General features: G+C 42.8%; 2 protein-coding genes across 3 annotated transcripts in view; one reads left to right on the forward strand and one right to left on the reverse strand.

Annotated features, from left to right (window-relative positions):
* Positions 1-261: 261 nt before the first annotated feature.
* The window catches only part of xab2 (XPA binding protein 2), a 30343-nt gene continuing 12443 nt past the window's right edge, over positions 262-18161 (reverse strand). The window contains exons 1-19 of one of the 2 annotated variants that reach the window (XM_088357821.1): positions 5134-5303; positions 4707-4855; positions 4441-4564; positions 4132-4329; positions 3926-4060; positions 3675-3839; positions 3411-3555; positions 3175-3326; positions 2952-3071; positions 2744-2875; positions 2443-2574; positions 2236-2349; positions 1989-2151; positions 1726-1916; positions 1461-1583; positions 1197-1368; positions 995-1121; positions 802-899; positions 262-713 (exon numbers count right to left, since the gene is read on the reverse strand). In XM_088357821.1, coding sequence (XP_088213947.1) covers positions 652-713; positions 802-899; positions 995-1121; positions 1197-1368; positions 1461-1583; positions 1726-1916; positions 1989-2151; positions 2236-2349; positions 2443-2574; positions 2744-2875; positions 2952-3071; positions 3175-3326; positions 3411-3555; positions 3675-3839; positions 3926-4060; positions 4132-4329; positions 4441-4564; positions 4707-4855; positions 5134-5169 — 2538 coding nt within the window. In that variant the 5' untranslated portion in view covers positions 5170-5303 and the 3' untranslated portion in view covers positions 262-651. Of the gene's footprint in view, positions 714-801; positions 900-994; positions 1122-1196; positions 1369-1460; positions 1584-1725; positions 1917-1988; positions 2152-2235; positions 2350-2442; positions 2575-2743; positions 2876-2951; positions 3072-3174; positions 3327-3410; positions 3556-3674; positions 3840-3925; positions 4061-4131; positions 4330-4440; positions 4565-4706; positions 4856-5133; positions 5304-18161 lie in introns of those variants that run through there. The other variant, XM_088357822.1, reaches the window with a different exon arrangement.
* LOC148383989 (myosin heavy chain, fast skeletal muscle-like) lies at positions 8633-17510 on the forward strand. Its single transcript, XM_088358168.1, has 38 exons — positions 8633-8743; positions 8816-8972; positions 9062-9089; positions 9161-9266; positions 9344-9436; positions 9520-9583; positions 9665-9763; positions 9832-9935; positions 10024-10162; positions 10248-10366; positions 10449-10598; positions 10676-10846; positions 10929-11235; positions 11328-11395; positions 11485-11572; positions 11655-11772; positions 11864-11987; positions 12058-12194; positions 12288-12543; positions 12640-12882; positions 12971-13147; positions 13253-13398; positions 13486-13576; positions 13657-14046; positions 14126-14252; positions 14333-14451; positions 14609-14805; positions 14907-15090; positions 15169-15334; positions 15514-15638; positions 15762-16070; positions 16140-16343; positions 16420-16545; positions 16622-16792; positions 16888-16992; positions 17078-17173; positions 17260-17391; positions 17493-17510. The coding sequence occupies exons 1-38, from the start codon at positions 8633-8635 to the stop codon at positions 17508-17510; spliced, it is 5565 nt and encodes a 1854-aa protein (XP_088214294.1).

Genomic DNA, 18161 nt, shown 5'->3' on the forward strand with positions numbered 1-18161 from the left:
AAATTGGGAAGGTTTTTTCCAGTTGTTTCGAAGCCTTTTTTCCAGCGACACCGTGCCCACAAGAGAGCAAATAGCAAGGATGCCTCATCACATGACGTTGATCGCCTTGCAACCCACTGCAGTAACTTTGTAAGAGGATTATCTTCCAGCTATGTTAATCTAATTATGAAAATATTTCTCCACTTGTTGGTACCTTTGGAAAAGTACAAAGTTCATCCCACACAGAATGTTCATTGAAGGGATGTAATAATCGTCTCTTAGTTTGATTAAAAAATTACACAAATTTAATCAATTCAAGGTAATATTTGAATTCCTGTTACATATGACGATACAAGTACAAATGTAATTTCTTTAACTAAGGACAGAATTTCGAACAAAACACTATGATGAAATTCCACGAACCCAAACTATTCACCTGCCCAATTGCACTACCTGCTATCACAGACTTGAGAAAGCCTGACCCACTGTGGTCATCACTCCAAAATGCATGTTACTTTCTCCAGGCAAAGTGTGGAGGGCAGCCATGCTGTCATCAAAATTCTCATCAGTGAATGCAAGAATTTATACAAATTCACAAATGTATCTTTTATGACGTGAGGTTAAAAATGACTACAATGTTACAAAAGTCAGTAAGTCTTCTTGAGAAGTAGCTCAATCATCTTTCAGACCTCCGTAGACAGCGGTGGGAACGCTCTTCTGTTCCAGCTGGACTTCTGTAAGTGGGAAGACAACAAGAGGGGGACATTAAGCAAGTAAGATCATCTTAAAAACAAACATTAGAAGCCTTGTCGTGATACTCACCCTCCGGGCCTTGCCCATCATCCTCGTCATCAATATCGATCTCATCGGGATTGGCTTGTTTGGCCAGCTCAGCCAACTCGCTGCGAGATGTGTCACTCCTGCGCATGCAGAAAAGAAGACAAGTTTACTTTTTGTACACTCAAACGTATTAAAATGTAGATAATCTTATGGGCATACAAGCAAAATAACAGACCTAATAAAGAGAATCTTTTCTTTTGGCTTGGGTTTATCCTGCTCTGCCTCTGCTGCAAGCTGCTGCGCTTTCTGCTCCAACATCTTCATGTCGTCAATTCCCAACTGGCCTGGAGCAAGATCAGACACTGGACACCCCCAAAAAATGTGGTTGCAATTAATGACCGGTAACTAAATCGGAGCATTCAAAGCGGTCATCTTACCGGTGCCTGTAGAGCTTGTAGTGGCCTTCAGCATCTGAGATGACATGAAGTTGACCTGAGTATTGTACGTGGCTTGCACGCTGCGCTTGAGTCGGAGCATCTCTCTAATGGTGTCCTCGTTTCCATGGCGGATCTCAAATTCTTTCCACGTCTGCCAGAATACAGCAGTGACCTGAGGGAGAAGAGAGAAGGGAGGGGTTGGATTCATATATGCGCAATTAATTGGTGAAAAAGGGACACGCTGCAGTGGGACGATGCTCCTACCCTGGGGTCGCAGATCTGAGAGCAGTAAGAATAGATGGCTCTGGCCCGATCGATTTCACCAAGTTTGCTCTCCATGTCGGCGAATCGCAAGCACATGTCCCTGGAATGCTCATCAGGGAGAACCTGGAGAAATAAAGGATTAATGATTTCGAATGATTGGCATAGTTGCGAGGAGTGCAGCGATAGAGCCCCCTCGTGTTCCCACTGAGACACCACAACTGAAATCCCTTGGGTTCCATACAACATGTTCAAATGAAACACGTACCTCAATAGCCTTCTGGTAAATGGCCCTGGTGTACGTGACGCCATATATTTCAGCCGCTCTCTTGATGTAGATATTGAACATCTGGTGTCGCTCCTCATTTTCCACCGCCTGCGTCGCTCTTTCGTAAACAGCCATGGCGTGACGAGCCAGTCCGTACTCCTCCTCCAGCTTGGCATAGAGCAGGTAGATGGCTGGAACACCATGCAGGGTCAGTACCATATTAAATGCAGATGATAATTGGCGACTTTCAGAAAGCAACTCACTCTTGGCGAATTTAGCGGGGCAGCCGTCGAGAGCTTGCTCAAAGAGATCTCGGGCTCGCTCCAGCTTTTTGCCTCCGTATCGGTCAATGAACTTGGTGAGGTAAGTGTTCCAGATGTCGTAAACGTTTGGCCACTTGAAGAGGGCTATGCCACGCTCGTACGCCTGGAGGCAAAGGGCAACGTTTAACGTGAACATTTAGGATTGTACGCAGTGGGCAACATTTATACATCACTGTCATGTTTTTACTTTGAAGCTCTCCTCAAAGTATTTGTGCTCTTCGAGGAACATGGCGTAGTTGATGACAATTTGCGGCGTGGCGATGCGCAGGTCAATAATGCGGTCGTACACCGCTTTTGTGGACTGGAGAGAAGAAGAATTAGGCAACATGGCTGCAGTTCACAATTTACTGGCTGCATTAAGGAGCAAAAACCCAAAAGACACGCAGATACACACCTGGAATGTGCCAAGACTCTCTTCCAAGTCTGCCAACATGGACCAGACCTTCAAAGACTTGTAGACTCTATTTTGGACTGGCTCCGAGGCATCAAAATACTCGGCCTTCTTGGATGGGATGGCTGTGGCTTTCTAAAGTCATCAAATTAAGAACAGTGTAAGCAATTGCTCAAGCGCAGATTTTATGATATTGCAGCTATTTCCGCATTACACAAGTAGATATGCTCCACACACACGGGAAAAAAATTATGTGGCAAAGCCTCTGTAGAAGATTGACGTGAAATAAAAAGGCAAGTCTCACCCTCAGTATTCTCAGTGCCTGGTCGTAGTTTTCGTGGCGGAGTTCCATCTCGCCATACTCGCACCAAACCGCGGCCAGGTCGTCCACCTGCTTGTAATTCACCTTGGTGGCCTTCTCAAATATGGTCCTAGCCTAAATGACAAAAAGCGTTCCAAGTTTCCTCGCCGGAGCTTTACTATTGAGTATCCTCCAGGCTTGATGCACTTACATCATCCAGCTGCTCATTGTCCTCGTAGAATTTTGCAAAAGTGACCCAGAGTGTGTGGGGCTTCCCAGTGGCCTTCATGGCATCGACAGTCTGCACAGCCTCTGTGTACGTGTTGATGATCTGTAGAGTGGGTGGAGGGGACATCACGTTTTAGTGCTGTGACACAACTGACATTTTTGATTGTTTCTGGATTTTTCATTGGGGCGCTCGTAAGTTGACTCACCTGTCGTGGAATGCCCTCGTACAGTTTTACACGTTTGTGCCATTCGTGGACATTGTGAGGGTTCTGGCGCAACAGCACACTGTTGAGAAGAAGAGGCCGCCGTGTTATCAGCTCCTCAAAGCGGGCGAGTCGAAGCTCCAGGTCGATATCATCTTGGAGAGGGTAGAACAAAGTGAAAGAACAAGTGAGACTGAGTAAAGAGGGGAGGGTTGCGCTTTCGATGACTGCACACGAACCTTCTTCGTCCTGGCCCATCTCGGAGGTGGTCTCCATCTTGGCTGCAATCATGCTCTCCTCAAATTGGGCGTAACTGTCAAAGACTTGCGTGAAATCCCTGACAGTTACAACAGTAAGAATAGCCTCCTCATACACATCACGGGCCTAGAAGACATGATAAGAAGGTTAAGGTGTACCTCTCCATGGAGAGCAGGGGCTATTTTTTGGAAGGAAAACGAGAAGAATATCCTTGGTTGTGCACTTTGGACAGTTTGTTTACAAACCTTTTCAAAGAGGCCACTTCTGATGTAATAATCCGCTAAGGAGCACCAAAGCTTGCCAAGCTGGTCCGTAAAGCGAGTAAGCCCTCCTCGGATGATGGCGCCAACATTTAGAGAAGTCACCTTGTCGGGGTTCTGAGAAATCAGGTCGCATAACTCGTGCCACAACTGCAACAACAAATATATAATAATGATACATTTGATATAGTTGATTCAAATATTGTCAAACTCTCAGGGAATGTAGAAAAACATACCTGGTAGTTCGACTTGCCTTCTTTGGACACAAAGCTTTCGTCATTGACTACAGCCGCTAGACGTACAGCGGCTTCATCCAAGCGGCCAACGGATTTTAAGTACTCAATGTATTCCTCTGTATTCTCTGGGGAAAGCTGCACATACACAAGTTGACATTTTTAACCAACAAATCCGCCAGCTATTACCAACTCTTTCTCGTCAGTACCTTAAGGTATCTGCGGTAGACTCGTATGGCCGTCTCAGGTAGGGGTAAGCTTCGGACAAAGCGAAGATAGAGAGGCCAGATGCGTGGATGCTGAGTAACAGGAAGAGCTCGGAGCGCACGGTCAAATGATCGCCGACTCCTTGTGATCTCGCACTGCGACACTAGGAACAGGCAATAATCGGTCCATATCCTGGGCATCTGGAATCACAGCAGATCAAAATCAAAGTCTGGTTTGATGGATGGACAATTTCAGTAAACAACTTCTACATTCATTAAAAGGCGTTAAATAATCCGTTGGCTCTTTATCACCTTGTGCATGAACACCAGCGCTCTTTCATGGCAGTTGTTAACTTCTTCAAACACTGGTTCATTGATACATTTCCCTTTGACTTGTTTCCTCCTCTCCCTCAGGTAATTGTACCATAGTTTATAACTGTGGGAAAGCAAAATGAAAAAAAAAAACACTTGACCACCAAGTTCTTTGCTTTTAGATTTAAATTATTACAGAAAGGTAAAACAATAACGTCAAAAAAATCACTATCAACAATACAGTGAAGATCTGAAGACGCATTTACCTTCCAGGCAACTCTTTCAGAGCCCGTTCATAGATCATATTGAGGACTGTTTTGGGCGCATTCTGTTTGAACTCGATGTAACGCATCCAGCACTTGACTGAATATGGATTTCTGATAATCTCCTCCTCATATGGGAGATCATCGTCCTCCTAATAAAGGGGGAAATCAAATCGCATTCAATGGTGTGAGAACTCAAGTTTGACAAAACTGTTCACATACATTCGTAGGTACATATTTTGGGGGTCAAAGATACACGTGTTCAACAATCAAACTACGGCCATATAACAATCTTCATAATAAGTTTACTTCATCAGCGTCACGCACACACTTAGCCTAGCACTGCAGCAATCGTTAGCGTTAGCTTATGGAAACACAGGAGGTTTTTTTTGTATATTTAGATAAACAACGTAATAAAACTAAAACTTACAAACATAACATCCTGTTTCCTTTTTGCCGATGGCATCTCTACCACGGTAAATGGTGGGCTCAATGAAAATTTGTGCTGTTAGCTTTGGCTAACTTTAGCTCGCTAATTTCCTGAAGCGTGTAACACAGGCAACCTAAGGCTCATGTGATTGCCTGTCAGCCAATGATGTTAGTGAATTTGCTGCAGCCGTAAAGTCATCCCTTCTGTCGTAACACGTTACGTTGCATCCCAAATGTCGCAGATCGAACACTATTATTATTCGTAAATAGACATTACATTTTTGTTGAATTAAATCTATTTTTAAAGCTACAGAACCACTTCCCGAAATATATTTAATTCAGTCACTATCCAGGTCGAGGCCAACAACTTCATATGAAATCTTGTTTTTTTAGAAAATCTCTGGAGGTTTCATCCAAACTGTTTTTTTTGTTTTTAATAAATACAAACAGGCAACACAAAATTAAAATAAATAAGTGAAGACCCAGAAAAAACTGCTTAGTGTACTACAGTTCGTAATAAACTTACATACATTCAAAAAAATAATTTAAATATTTTAATAGTTATTTTATCATTTGCAACAAAAAAAGTGGGTAAAATAAACAGGTATAATTAAATGAATCAAAATTTGGTTAAAATCACACGTTTTCTTTTTCTTGGCCCGTGACTTGCCTGTTAAAGATGCATCCCTCAATAATCAATCAGCCTGAGTATAATCCATAGAAAAAAGAAACCGCCCTCGTGTTAATAGCCAAAGTGTCTGAGGCCAAAGGTTGCTTAGGGTCAGATGTTAAATATCATCTGACAGTAGTCGCCTCTAACCCACCAGAAACGATGCCCGTGCCTGGTTGACCCCTTTCATTATTTTTGGCAATATTCTGGAATGACTGAATGTTTACAATCATTTAAAAGAAAATAAACAAGATAAATGGATGTCAGAAGTGTCCACAAATAGATAGGAGGCGGGAGACTCTGACCCACTTGGTCATATGTCACCCTTTGGAATTTGCTCTTAACATATAGTATGAAATCCAGCACGCATATGCAAGAATAAGGAGTATCACTACTATTTATACGTATTGGGCATCTTTTTTCCCACTACATATGAATCATCTGATGGCTCCCGCTTGTCATTTGTCACAATTAATAGACTGGATTTTGACTCAAGGCTGCTATAATGTTGAACAAATTCTTTTCAGGGTATAATGTTTATGCTACACCAGATCCCTTCATTAGGTTACTAATCTGCACAATAAAATGGGATCTGGCACAAGCTAAATTTCAAAGTTCACCTTTTACAAACTGAAGCTTAAACTATGACTCTAAAAGTGGCCACAAAATGTTCCTCTTTGAAAGCATTTACAACATACGTAGGTTTTTAATCTTGCTTGACAAAAAAATAAAATAAAATACTCTATTTGTTCTGATTGGGTCGTACTGAAAAATCCTCTTGTATAACGTTTTCATATATTTCAAAAATAATTTGTGCGATAAACATTAGAAAGGCTGATGCCACGATACCATGAAGGCATGTTCATTTATAATCTTGGTCTGTCTTAACTGTCAGAGGGTCGAAATCTGAGCTTTTTTGTCACGGAACAGATGCCCTGCAGACGTGGCATTTCAATGAACGATGTTCTTGTTCACAAGCAAACATTTTGTTGATTTAAGTTTTATTTTTACACATGTAACAATCATACTTATCCAAGGTCTTTAAGCCAGCTGGAGATCCAATTTGGAGCCAACAGCATATCAAAGTCAGGGTCGTGTCATTGACAAGGACAGCGATTTACCATCTCAACATCATCCTTAGAATCAAATGAATTCCAAGGATGAAGCTCTTGGATATTCGAGTGGGACTTAATATAGGTCTAGTTGGCAGATGGTCCACAATACCTTCTAAGGGATGGTGTTTCAAGCACTTGAACTTTAAATCTGTTTGACTTTAATAGAGGCAGACGAGTAGGACAAGTGTTCTGCAACTATATCTCACAAGCAGATGGGTTCCAAACTGTTGGCTACCTATGCGAGACAGACGTAAAGGCAGCTGATCTTGTAAATAAGTGCAATAAAAATTTGTCAAGTAAGCCAGATTATAAATGTATTCCAGTTTTTTGATTGGAGCAAAGTAGGACTTTAAAGATTGCTTGATGGATTCATAGCCATCGTCATCAATTTGGAAAAATTCTTCAGCCATTACTGTCACACCTAACATTTTATTGGCTTAGCTCAAGTATTTCTGTCCAGATGAGTTACTTGTATTACATCCCGTATCGGTTCCAAACCAAATTAAAGTGTTATAATGTTACGATAATTGTTTTATTTATTTAGTTATCAAAAAATGCCCTACAAAATGTGGGTTATGATTTCAATGACTTCAAACATCGTCAAGCACCGTAACTTAACACTTGTGACATTTACATCTCAAAAGGGCATTTTAGGTGCTCATGAATAAAAAACATGATGAAAATCATTGTTTTAATTTTGGGTGTGTCATCACTATTTCCTATCTGCTGTACTACAGACATTTTTGGCTTACAGTTTCATGTTCAGACACAAAAAGCTTCGCGAAGCTCGGGTGTCAGAAGATGTCCATCATGATGAGAGAGATACATGCCCAAATCGAGTTGTGATCATCTGCTGACATGCTCATGTCCCGCCTATATAAACGCAAACCCCTCACATCCACTGACAACTGAAAGGCAGGCTTCTCACCCACCCAGGTTTGTGCTGTTCACGCTGTTTATTATCCGAATACCTTTTTTTTTTTTTTTAATTAAACAGTTTGATGTGATCCCGTGTTATACACTTTAACATTTAAGGTTTTGAAAAATTCTTTAGTTGATTTTAGACCAGCAGGAAGGCTTAGTACTCATTTAACAGCTCATTCTATATTTAAGATAACTGTTAATGAAGCTAATAAATATTTAAAGAAAAAAATATTTATATAATTTTACAAATTGAATTTTACTGTAACTGTGCTCGTTTCTGATTTTTTTTTTTTTATCACTGCTTTCAGGCAAGCGCCAAAATACTGCGCCCCACGTTCTTGTTTAAGTGAGGTATGATGTTACAGTATTAGGCACACGGCCATTATTATTTGTAAAACTGTCTCGTACGTGAAAATCAAGACATTTCACTTCATAGTTATTCTTTGTTTCAGTCTCAAATAAAGGTGCCATCATGGGGGACAAGGACATGGATAGCTTTGGGGCGGCGGCTATTTACCTCCGCAAACCAGAGAAGGAGAGGATTGAGGCTCAGAATACACCTTTTGATGCTAAAACGGCATACTTTGTGACTGTTCCTGATGAGATGTACCTCAAGGGCAAACTCGTCAGTAAAGAGGGTGGCAAAGCGACCGTTGAAGTTCTTGGAGTTGCTGGAAAGGTGCGAAATTTATAGTGTGAAAAATGTCCATGTGATAGAGTACTATCATTTTTTTAAATAATTTATTTTCTATTGATAGTCAGTCACCGTCAAAGAGGATGAGATTCATCCCATGAACCCTCCCAAGTTCGACAAAATTGAGGACATGGCCATGATGACCCACCTCAACGAGCCTTGTGTGTTGTATAACCTCAAAGAGCGTTATGCATCATGGATGATCTACGTGAGTTTTCACTATCTAGCAATCTGTATTTCTTAACTTTACATGTCTAACTCCTCATGGCTACTTTTGCAGACCTACTCTGGGTTGTTCTGCGTTGTGGTGAATCCCTACAAGTGGCTTCCGGTGTACGACGCTACGTGCGTAGCAGCGTACAGAGGCAAGAAGAGGATTGAAGCCCCACCCCACATCTTCTCCATCTCTGACAACGCCTATCAGTTCATGCTCACTGGTAACAATTTTTTGATCAAGTCCTGAAACCACGACATTGTAGTAGCTACAATTAATAGCTAATATTTTTGGCTACTTCTCTCATTTTAGACCGTGAAAATCAGTCCATCCTGATCACGTAAGTCATAAAAACAACTATTTTATTTGAAATTTTGAGACACTGCACTGAAATATCCTTATCTTCTCCAGTGGAGAATCCGGTGCCGGAAAGACTGTCAACACCAAGCGTGTCATCCAGTACTTTGCAACAATTGCAGTTGCTGGAGTCAAAAAGGCTGAACCTGGGAAGATGCAGGTAAAACTACAATTATACTCAAAAGAGCATGGTCGCTCCTAAAAATCTTTGTTGACGGTATGGTTGTGCCTTTGTAGGGTTCTCTGGAAGATCAGATCATTGCAGCCAACCCCCTGCTGGAGGCCTACGGTAATGCCAAGACCGTAAGGAACGACAACTCGTCCCGTTTCGTAAGTAGCTCAATCAGAACACTTTAATTTCTGCATGTTGATTGTCAAAGAGAAAGATTGACACGTTCCTGGTCAACATTTAGGGTAAATTCATCAGAATCCACTTTGGCTCTACTGGCAAGCTGGCCTCCGCTGATATTGAAACTTGTGAGTTTTCAGACCCCATATGAGTGGCCAAAGACATGTTGGCTACAAATGAATTCTCATGTGTGTCTAACAAATGCTCAGATCTGCTGGAAAAGTCCCGTGTCACCTTCCAGCTGTCAGCTGAGAGGAGCTACCATATCTTCTATCAGCTGATGACAGGACACAAGCCTGAGCTGCTCGGTATGGCACACCAAATAAAACCCAAAAATGTATAAAATTGAAAATATACTCACTGAACTTCATTCCAGAGGGGCTTCTGATCACCACCAATCCGTATGACTATCCGATGATCAGTCAGGGTGAAATCACTGTCAAGAGCATTGATGACGTTGAGGAGTTCGTCGCAACAGATGTAAGGATACAATTCAAACACTATTAATGAGGTTTGTGCAATACGAGAACGAGAATCCAACTCTAACTGTGGTTAATGTACATTGCAGACAGCTATCGACATCCTGGGATTCACTGGGGAAGAGAAACTCGGCATCTACAAGCTGACTGGTGCTGTGATGCATCATGGCAACATGAAATTCAAGCAGAAGCAGCGTGAGGAGCAGGCGGAACCTGACGGCACCGAAGGTATGTCTTGGGTATTTTAGGAACTGTATCAAGTGTTGAATATAAAGCAGCATTCATGTCTAAACTGTAAAATGTCTCTTCTTAGTGGCTGACAAGATCGCCTATCTTTTGGGCTTGAACTCTGCCGATATGCTGAAAGCTCTGTGCTATCCTCGAGTCAAAGTTGGGAATGAATTTGTGACCAAAGGTCAAACCGTCCCACAGGTAAAAAAATAATAAAATTGAGACTCCGTTATAACTTCCATATTGAACAAAACAAATTGTAACCTTAACATCTCTATACTAGGTCAACAATTCTGTGTCAGCTCTCTGCAAATCCATCTATGAGAAAATGTTCTTGTGGATGGTCATCCGTATCAATGAGATGTTGGACACAAAGCAGCCAAGACAGTTCTTCATTGGAGTGTTGGATATCGCTGGATTTGAGATCTTCGATGTGAGTCACAGAACAATCGAATCAGCTCAGACAAACACATCAGTGGATTAATAAAGTGTAATGTCTGTATTCTGTAGTTCAACAGCTTGGAGCAACTGTGCATCAACTTCACCAATGAGAAACTGCAACAGTTCTTCAACCACCACATGTTTGTCCTGGAGCAAGAGGAATACAAGAAAGAAGGCATTGAATGGGAATTCATTGACTTTGGTATGGACTTGGCAGCTTGCATTGAGCTTATTGAGAAGGTGAGAGACATACTGTGTATGACAACATTCAATTTGATACAAAATCCTGATTTGTAAGTATCTGACAAATACTCTTCTTCAGCCAATGGGCATCTTCTCCATCCTTGAAGAGGAATGCATGTTCCCCAAGGCCTCTGACACCACCTTCAAGAACAAGTTGCATGACCAGCATCTTGGCAAAACCAAGGCCTTTGAGAAGCCAAAGCCCGCAAAGGGCAAGGCTGAGGCCCACTTCTCACTGGTTCACTACGCCGGTACCGTGGACTACAATATCAATGGTTGGTTGGACAAGAACAAGGACCCCCTGAACGACTCTGTTGTTCAGCTCTACCAGAAGGCAGCAAACAAGCTGCTGGCTATGTTGTATGCCACCCATAATGCCGCTGAAGGTATGAAGCTCATTCGGTTGCTGTCAATTCAGCAATTGCTTTGACATTGAATATGCACGTTCAATAAAACTATTACATATTTTCAAAACTAGACTCTGGTGCAAAGAAGGGAGGAAAGAAGAAGGGTGGTTCTTTCCAGACTGTCTCTGCTCTATTCAGGGTAACATAAGAAAAAACCTGAAAGAAATAGATGACTTTTCCATCAATTTCTGTTGACATTAAAAAGAACTGTTCTATTCTGCGTCACAGGAGAACTTGGGCAAGCTGATGACCAACTTGAGGAGCACTCATCCTCACTTTGTGCGTTGCCTGATTCCCAACGAATCAAAAACCCCAGGTTTGATGTTTTACTTAAAAGCCATTTTCCTGAACTGTAGCCAGAACCCAACCCAGAAATAACTGAAGTCTTTTGCATTCAGGTCTGATGGAGAACTTCTTGGTCATCCACCAGCTGAGGTGTAACGGTGTGCTTGAGGGTATCAGAATCTGCAGAAAGGGCTTCCCCAGCAGAATCCTCTACGGTGATTTCAAGCAGAGGTGACTATAAATTTCTAAATGTTGCTTAAACTATAATGCGGTAGTGTACAGTCAAGACAATATGCCAAGTAAAACATCTCCTACCACACAGATACAAAGTCTTGAATGCCAGCGTCATTCCTGAAGGTCAGTTCATTGACAATAAGAAAGCTTCAGAGAAACTGCTGGGCTCCATTGATGTGGATCACACTCAATACAAATTTGGCCACACAAAGGTATGACAGAGGGACTTCATCTTTTCTGAGTTGTGTGCATGTCTAATCAACTATGAATCACACCACACAGGTGTTCTTCAAAGCTGGTTTGCTGGGTGCCCTGGAGGAGATGAGAGATGAGAAACTGGCTGAGCTGGTGACCATGACTCAGGCCCTCTGCAGAGGATATGTCATGAGGAAAGAGTTTGTGAAGATGATGGAGAGGAGGTAAGTCTATTGTCATTTAGTGTACATCCAACCAACAGCAGTCCCCAAAAACATACCGCAATAAAATACCCTTCTGTTCCTTTCCTCCCTCAGAGAATCTATCTTCAGCATCCAGTACAACCTCCGTTCCTTCATGAATGTGAAAAACTGGCCATGGCTGAAGCTGTACTTCAAGGTCAAGCCTCTCCTGAAGAGTGCCGAGACTGAGAAAGAGCTGGCGCAGATGAAGGAGAATTATGATAAGATGCAATCAGACCTCGCTAATGCTCTGGCCAAAAAGAAGGAGCTGGAAGAGAAAATGGTGTCCCTGCTGCAGGAGAAGAATGACCTGCAACTGCAAATCGCAGCGGTAAGGGAAATAGTAGAGACTTAGAACATGGCATACTCTGCAAAGACCTGCACAAAATGCAGTCTCAAATTGTGTAAAATCTTCATTTGCATCTAGGAAGGTGAGCACCTTTCAGATGCTGAGGAAAGATGCGAGGGGCTCATTAAGAGCAAGATCCAGCTTGAGGCTAAAGTCAAAGAGACAGCCGAGAGACTGGAAGATGAAGAAGAGATCAATGCTGAGCTGACCGCTAAGAAGAGGAAGCTGGAGGATGAATGCTCAGAGCTGAAGAAGGATATTGATGATATGGAACTCACCTTGGCTAAAGTGGAAAAGGAGAAACACGCCACTGAAAATAAGGTAAACTTCGACTCAGTTTATATTTATTACAGTCACAACTAAATCAAGTACTTGCCTTAAATACTTAAACAAAATCACAATCTTTCAGGTGAAAAACCTGACAGAGGAGTTGGCAACTCAAGATGAGGCTATTGCCAAGTTGACAAAGGAGAAGAAAGCACTCCAAGAGGCTCACCAGCAAACACTGGACGATCTGCAGGCGGAGGAAGACAAAGTCAACACTCTGACCAAGGCCAAGACAAAGCTGGAACAGCAAGTGGACGACGTAAGAACACCACAGTGGCCACAGAAATGATTCAAGTGGACTGTCATCTGTGTTATATTATTCAAAGATAACTCATTTACATTACCCAAAAATGACATGTCACAGCTTGAGGGCTCCCTGGAGCAAGAGAAGAAGCTCCGCATGGACCTTGAGAGAGCCAAGAGGAAGCTTGAGGGTGACCTGAAACTGGCCCAGGAATCCATAATGGATCTGGAGAATGATAAACAACAATCAGATGAAAAACTCAAGAAGTAAGAGAAAGAATCAGATTGGAAATTATGGTTTCTGTTGATTCCTGCTGCAAAGATGTAGCATGTCTTTCTCCTTTCTACTCAAAGGAAAGACTTTGAGACCAGTCAGCTCCTCAGCAAGATTGAGGATGAACAGTCTCTTGGTGCTCAGCTCCAGAAGAAGATCAAGGAACTCCAGGTACATTGCTCACCTAATTACACTTGCCATGAGAAGATCTCGTTGGGTTGCAGTCAATACAATAATGTCGTCCCACCTAGGCTCGTATTGAGGAGCTGGAAGAAGAGATCGAAGCTGAGAGGGCAGCTCGGGCCAAGGTGGAGAAGCAGAGGTCTGACCTCTCCAGGGAACTGGAGGAGATCAGCGAAAGGCTTGAGGAAGCCGGTGGAGCAACAGCCGCTCAGATTGAGATGAACAAGAAGCGGGAGGCTGAGTTCCAGAAGCTTCGTCGGGATCTTGAAGAGTCCACCCTGCAGCATGAGGCGACGGCCGCCGCTCTCCGCAAGAAGCAGGCTGACAGCGTGGCAGAGTTGGGCGAGCAGCTCGACAACCTCCAGCGTGTCAAGCAGAAGCTGGAGAAGGAAAAGAGCGAGTACAAGATGGAGATTGACGACCTCTCCAGCAACATGGAGACTGTTGCCAAATCCAAGGCAAGGATATTTCCACGAGGGTGACATTTTTATCTGAATTAAAATCACATCATGCTAAATATTGAGAATTCAATTACAGAGTAACTTGGAGAAAATGGCCAGAAGCCTTGAAGACCAGCTGGCAGAGCTCAAGTCCAAATATGACGAGAATTTCCGTCAGTTCAATGACATGAGTGCCCAGAGGGCAAGGCTCCATACAGAAAATGGTAAGTCAGAAGATAACATGATCTCATATTATTAGATTTGGCCTTCATGTTCATCGATCCCTTGTCACTTTCCTTTTTAGGCGAGTTTTCACGCCAGCTTGAAGAGAAAGAAGCTCTGGTTTCCCAGCTCACCAGGAGCAAGCAGGTCTATACTCAGCAGATTGAGGAACTCAAGCGACTTGTTGAGGAGGAAGTGAAGGTAAATTCTGAATGGATGTCCTGATCCTTTAAGACAGAACTGGTAACATCTATGTTTCATCTGATATGACCATATTTGAAAGATCCCTATTAAAAAGGTACAGAAAAAAAAAATCACACTGACTTCAACAAATAGCAATTGTTTCTTTGCTCATCAGGCCAAGAATGCTCTGGCTCATTCAGTGCAGTCTGCCCGTCATGACTGCGATCTGCTCAGAGAGCAATATGAGGAAGAGCAGGAGGCTAAAGCTGAACTGCAGCGAGGAATGTCCAAGGCCAATAGTGAGGTGGCACAGTGGAGGTCGAAGTATGAGACCGATGCTATCCAGCGCACTGAGGAGCTGGAGGAGGCCAAGTAAGTACAGTAATTTAGACACTCTTCGACACTCCAAGTGTTTTCTGAGTAGCTATATTTCTGCTCATAAATGACAACCCAAAAATCTTTGGCCATTACAGAAAGAAGCTTGCCCAGCGTCTCCAGGATGCCGAGGAGTCCATTGAGGCTGTGAACGCCAAGTGTGCCTCTTTGGAGAAGACCAAGCAGAGGCTCCAGGCTGAGGTGGAGGACCTCATGATTGATGTGGAGAGAGCTAATGCCCTTGCTGCCAACCTTGACAAGAAGCAGAGGAACTTTGATAAGGTGAACAAGCGATTAAAGGTTCTGAGTGAAGTACAGTAGTTCAAAGTACTTCAATGCGAAACATCTAAAATTGTCCAGGTCCTGGCCGAATGGAAGCAGAAATATGAGGAGGGCCAGGCAGAGCTGGAGGGTTCCCAGAAGGAGGCCCGTTCTCTCAGCACTGAGCTGTTCAAGATGAAGAACTCTTATGAGGAGGCCTTGGATCAGCTGGAGACCTTGAAGAGGGAGAACAAGAATCTGCAGCGTGAGTTATTCCTTCTTAAAGTGGATGAAATGATATGCGTTAGAATCTTTTACTTCCCAAGAACGTCGACATACATTTAAACTTTGATGGCATTTTAAATTCATGGGATTTTTTCAATTGGAAAAAAAAAATGGTGTAAAAGGATTTGCCATTCATTTATTATGTTTACTAATATTTAGAGGAAATCTCCGACCTGACTGAACAACTTGGTCAGAGTGGAAAATGCATCCATGAGCTAGAAAAGGCCAAAAAGATTGTTGAGGGTGAGAAGGCTGAAATTCAGGCAGCACTGGAGGAGGCAGAGGTAAAACAAATTTTCTCAAATGTCTTGATTTGATGTGACTGTGATAACAAATAGATTTCTTTACCTTGTCCGATAAGATGTATCTTGGGTAACCAAAGGCAATGTCCCAACCATTCCCTTCAGGGAGCACTGGAGCACGAGGAAGCCAAGATTCTGCGTGTTCAGCTCGAGCTCAACCAAATCAAGGGCGAGGTTGACAGGAAGCTTGCAGAGAAGGATGAGGAGATGGAGCAGATCAAGAGGAACAGCCAAAGAGTGATTGACTCCATGCAGAGCACTCTTGACGCTGAGGTCAGGAGCAGGAACGATGCCCTGAGACTCAAGAAGAAGATGGAGGGAGACCTCAACGAGATGGAGATTCAGCTGAGCCACGCCAACAGACAATCTGCTGAAGCCCAGAAGCAACTGAGGAATGTCCAGGGACAACTCAAGGTGAGGTCTTTACTCAATGCATATAAAATACTAATGGCAATAGAAATTACTATTTACTTTTTTTGTCAGGATGCCCAACTGCACCTTGATGAGGCTATTCGAGGACAGGAAGAAATGAAGGAGCAGTTTGCCATGGTGGAGCGCAGGAACGGCCTGATGCTGGCTGAAATTGAGGAGTTGAGAGTCGCTCTGGAACAGACGGATAGATGCCGCAAAGTGGCCGAGCAGGAGCTGGTTGACGCTAGCGAGCGTGTCGGACTGCTTCACTCTCAGGTTCGTGCTCAGTAGTTCTAAAGTCTTTTACTTTCGGATACAAAACGGTTCTAATTCATAAATTTGTCACATTCAGAACACTAGCCTGATGAACACCAAGAAGAAGCTGGAGGGTGACTTCGTTCAGGTTCAAGGTGAAGTTGAAGATGCTGTTCAGGAGGCACGAAATGCTGAGGAGAAGGCCAAAAAGGCCATCACTGATGTGAGTGAGAACGTGAACACCGACCTGCCAATGGAATCAATATTTTGAAATATCAAAACAACACTCTTGATTTCAGGCTGCCATGATGGCCGAGGAGCTGAAGAAGGAGCAGGACACCAGCGCTCACCTGGAGAGGATGAAGAAGAACCTGGAGGTGACTGTCAAGGACCTGCAGCACCGCCTGGATGAGGCCGAGAGCCTCGCCATGAAGGGTGGCAAGAAGCAACTCCAGAAACTGGAGGCTAGGGTATGAACTATAATCTCCATGCATCCAGTTATAAAGACTATATTCCACTACACTACATTGTAAAATACAAACGCACCACCTCATGCGCCCTGTAGGTGCGTGAGCTGGAATCAGAGGTTGATGCCGAACAGAGACGTGGAGCCGACGCTATTAAAGGTGTTCGTAAATATGAGAGGAGAGTGAAGGAGCTGACCTACCAGGTATAACTACCTCAAGCTCAACAAAAACAAAACTTGAATTTCATAAAAGTCTTTTCTTACTGACTATGGAATCCTTTCTCTATAGACTGAGGAGGACAAGAAGAACAACAGCAGACTTCAGGATCTGGTGGACAAACTGCAATTGAAGGTCAAGTCTTACAAGAGACTGGCTGAGGAGGCTGTAAGTTAAATTGCGTAGATCTTCAGATTCTGCAGCTAACTTTATGACTTTACCGTAACGGTGATTGTTGCCTATTTGAAACACAGGAGGAGCAGGCCAACACTCACATGTCAAGGTACAGGAAGGTCCAGCATGAGATGGAGGAGGCTCAGGAGCGTGCTGACATCGCCGAGTCCCAGGTCAACAAGCTGAGGGCCAAGAGCCGTGATATTGGCAAGGTAACATTTGGGCAACTGCAATCATGCGAGAAGCAATCTCTGTGCGTTACTGTTTTGAATCAGGTCCTATAACTGATTTTTTTTTTTCATTTTCTTTGCAGAGCGACTCCGCTGAGTAAGAAGAGCACGAAGATGCCTTTAAAAAGCAAGCATAAAATATGCTGTGATTAAGGGTTCATCAATAAAGTACATATTTATTACTACTATCTTGAATCTTTGGATTTGTTTTAGGGTAACTATAACTTTATAACATCTGCAACCCTAATGAGGATAATGAGAATAAACGATGTTGAAAATAGATGGATTGATGTAAACTGTTGTGGTGAAAAGGAGGTTTCACGCTACTAAGCTAACAGTCGTACAACAGACTATCAGCATTGCACGTCGACTTAACAAAGTAACCCGGTAGGAATATTTTATCTTGCATTTAAGGCACACTCTAATTTTGCAAATGAATCCAAAATGATAATTGAAAATCAACAATAAAATTAATTTCCTTCTTTCATTATTTGCTTAAAGACTAAAATCTTATTCCAATTGCAGTGAAGTCCAGTTCGGAATCTTGGTTTAATATACAGTGAGAAAATACCTAAAAAGAGGCCAAATTTAAAAGTGACTGAAATGCATAAATTTCAAGTCCTCTCCCTCTTAGATAAGGACCAGGAAAGTCAGCAAAAGTGAAGCAACAAACATACAGCAAAAGTCCGCAGGGACACATGCATCACACAGCATTAGCAGATGTCAGCGACTTACAGTATCATACACAGCAA

Source organism: Syngnathus floridae, chromosome 17 (assembly GCF_059516105.1).
Source record: "Syngnathus floridae isolate MCC-2025c chromosome 17, RoL_Sflo_1.0, whole genome shotgun sequence".
Lineage (NCBI taxonomy): Eukaryota > Metazoa > Chordata > Actinopteri > Syngnathiformes > Syngnathidae > Syngnathus > Syngnathus floridae.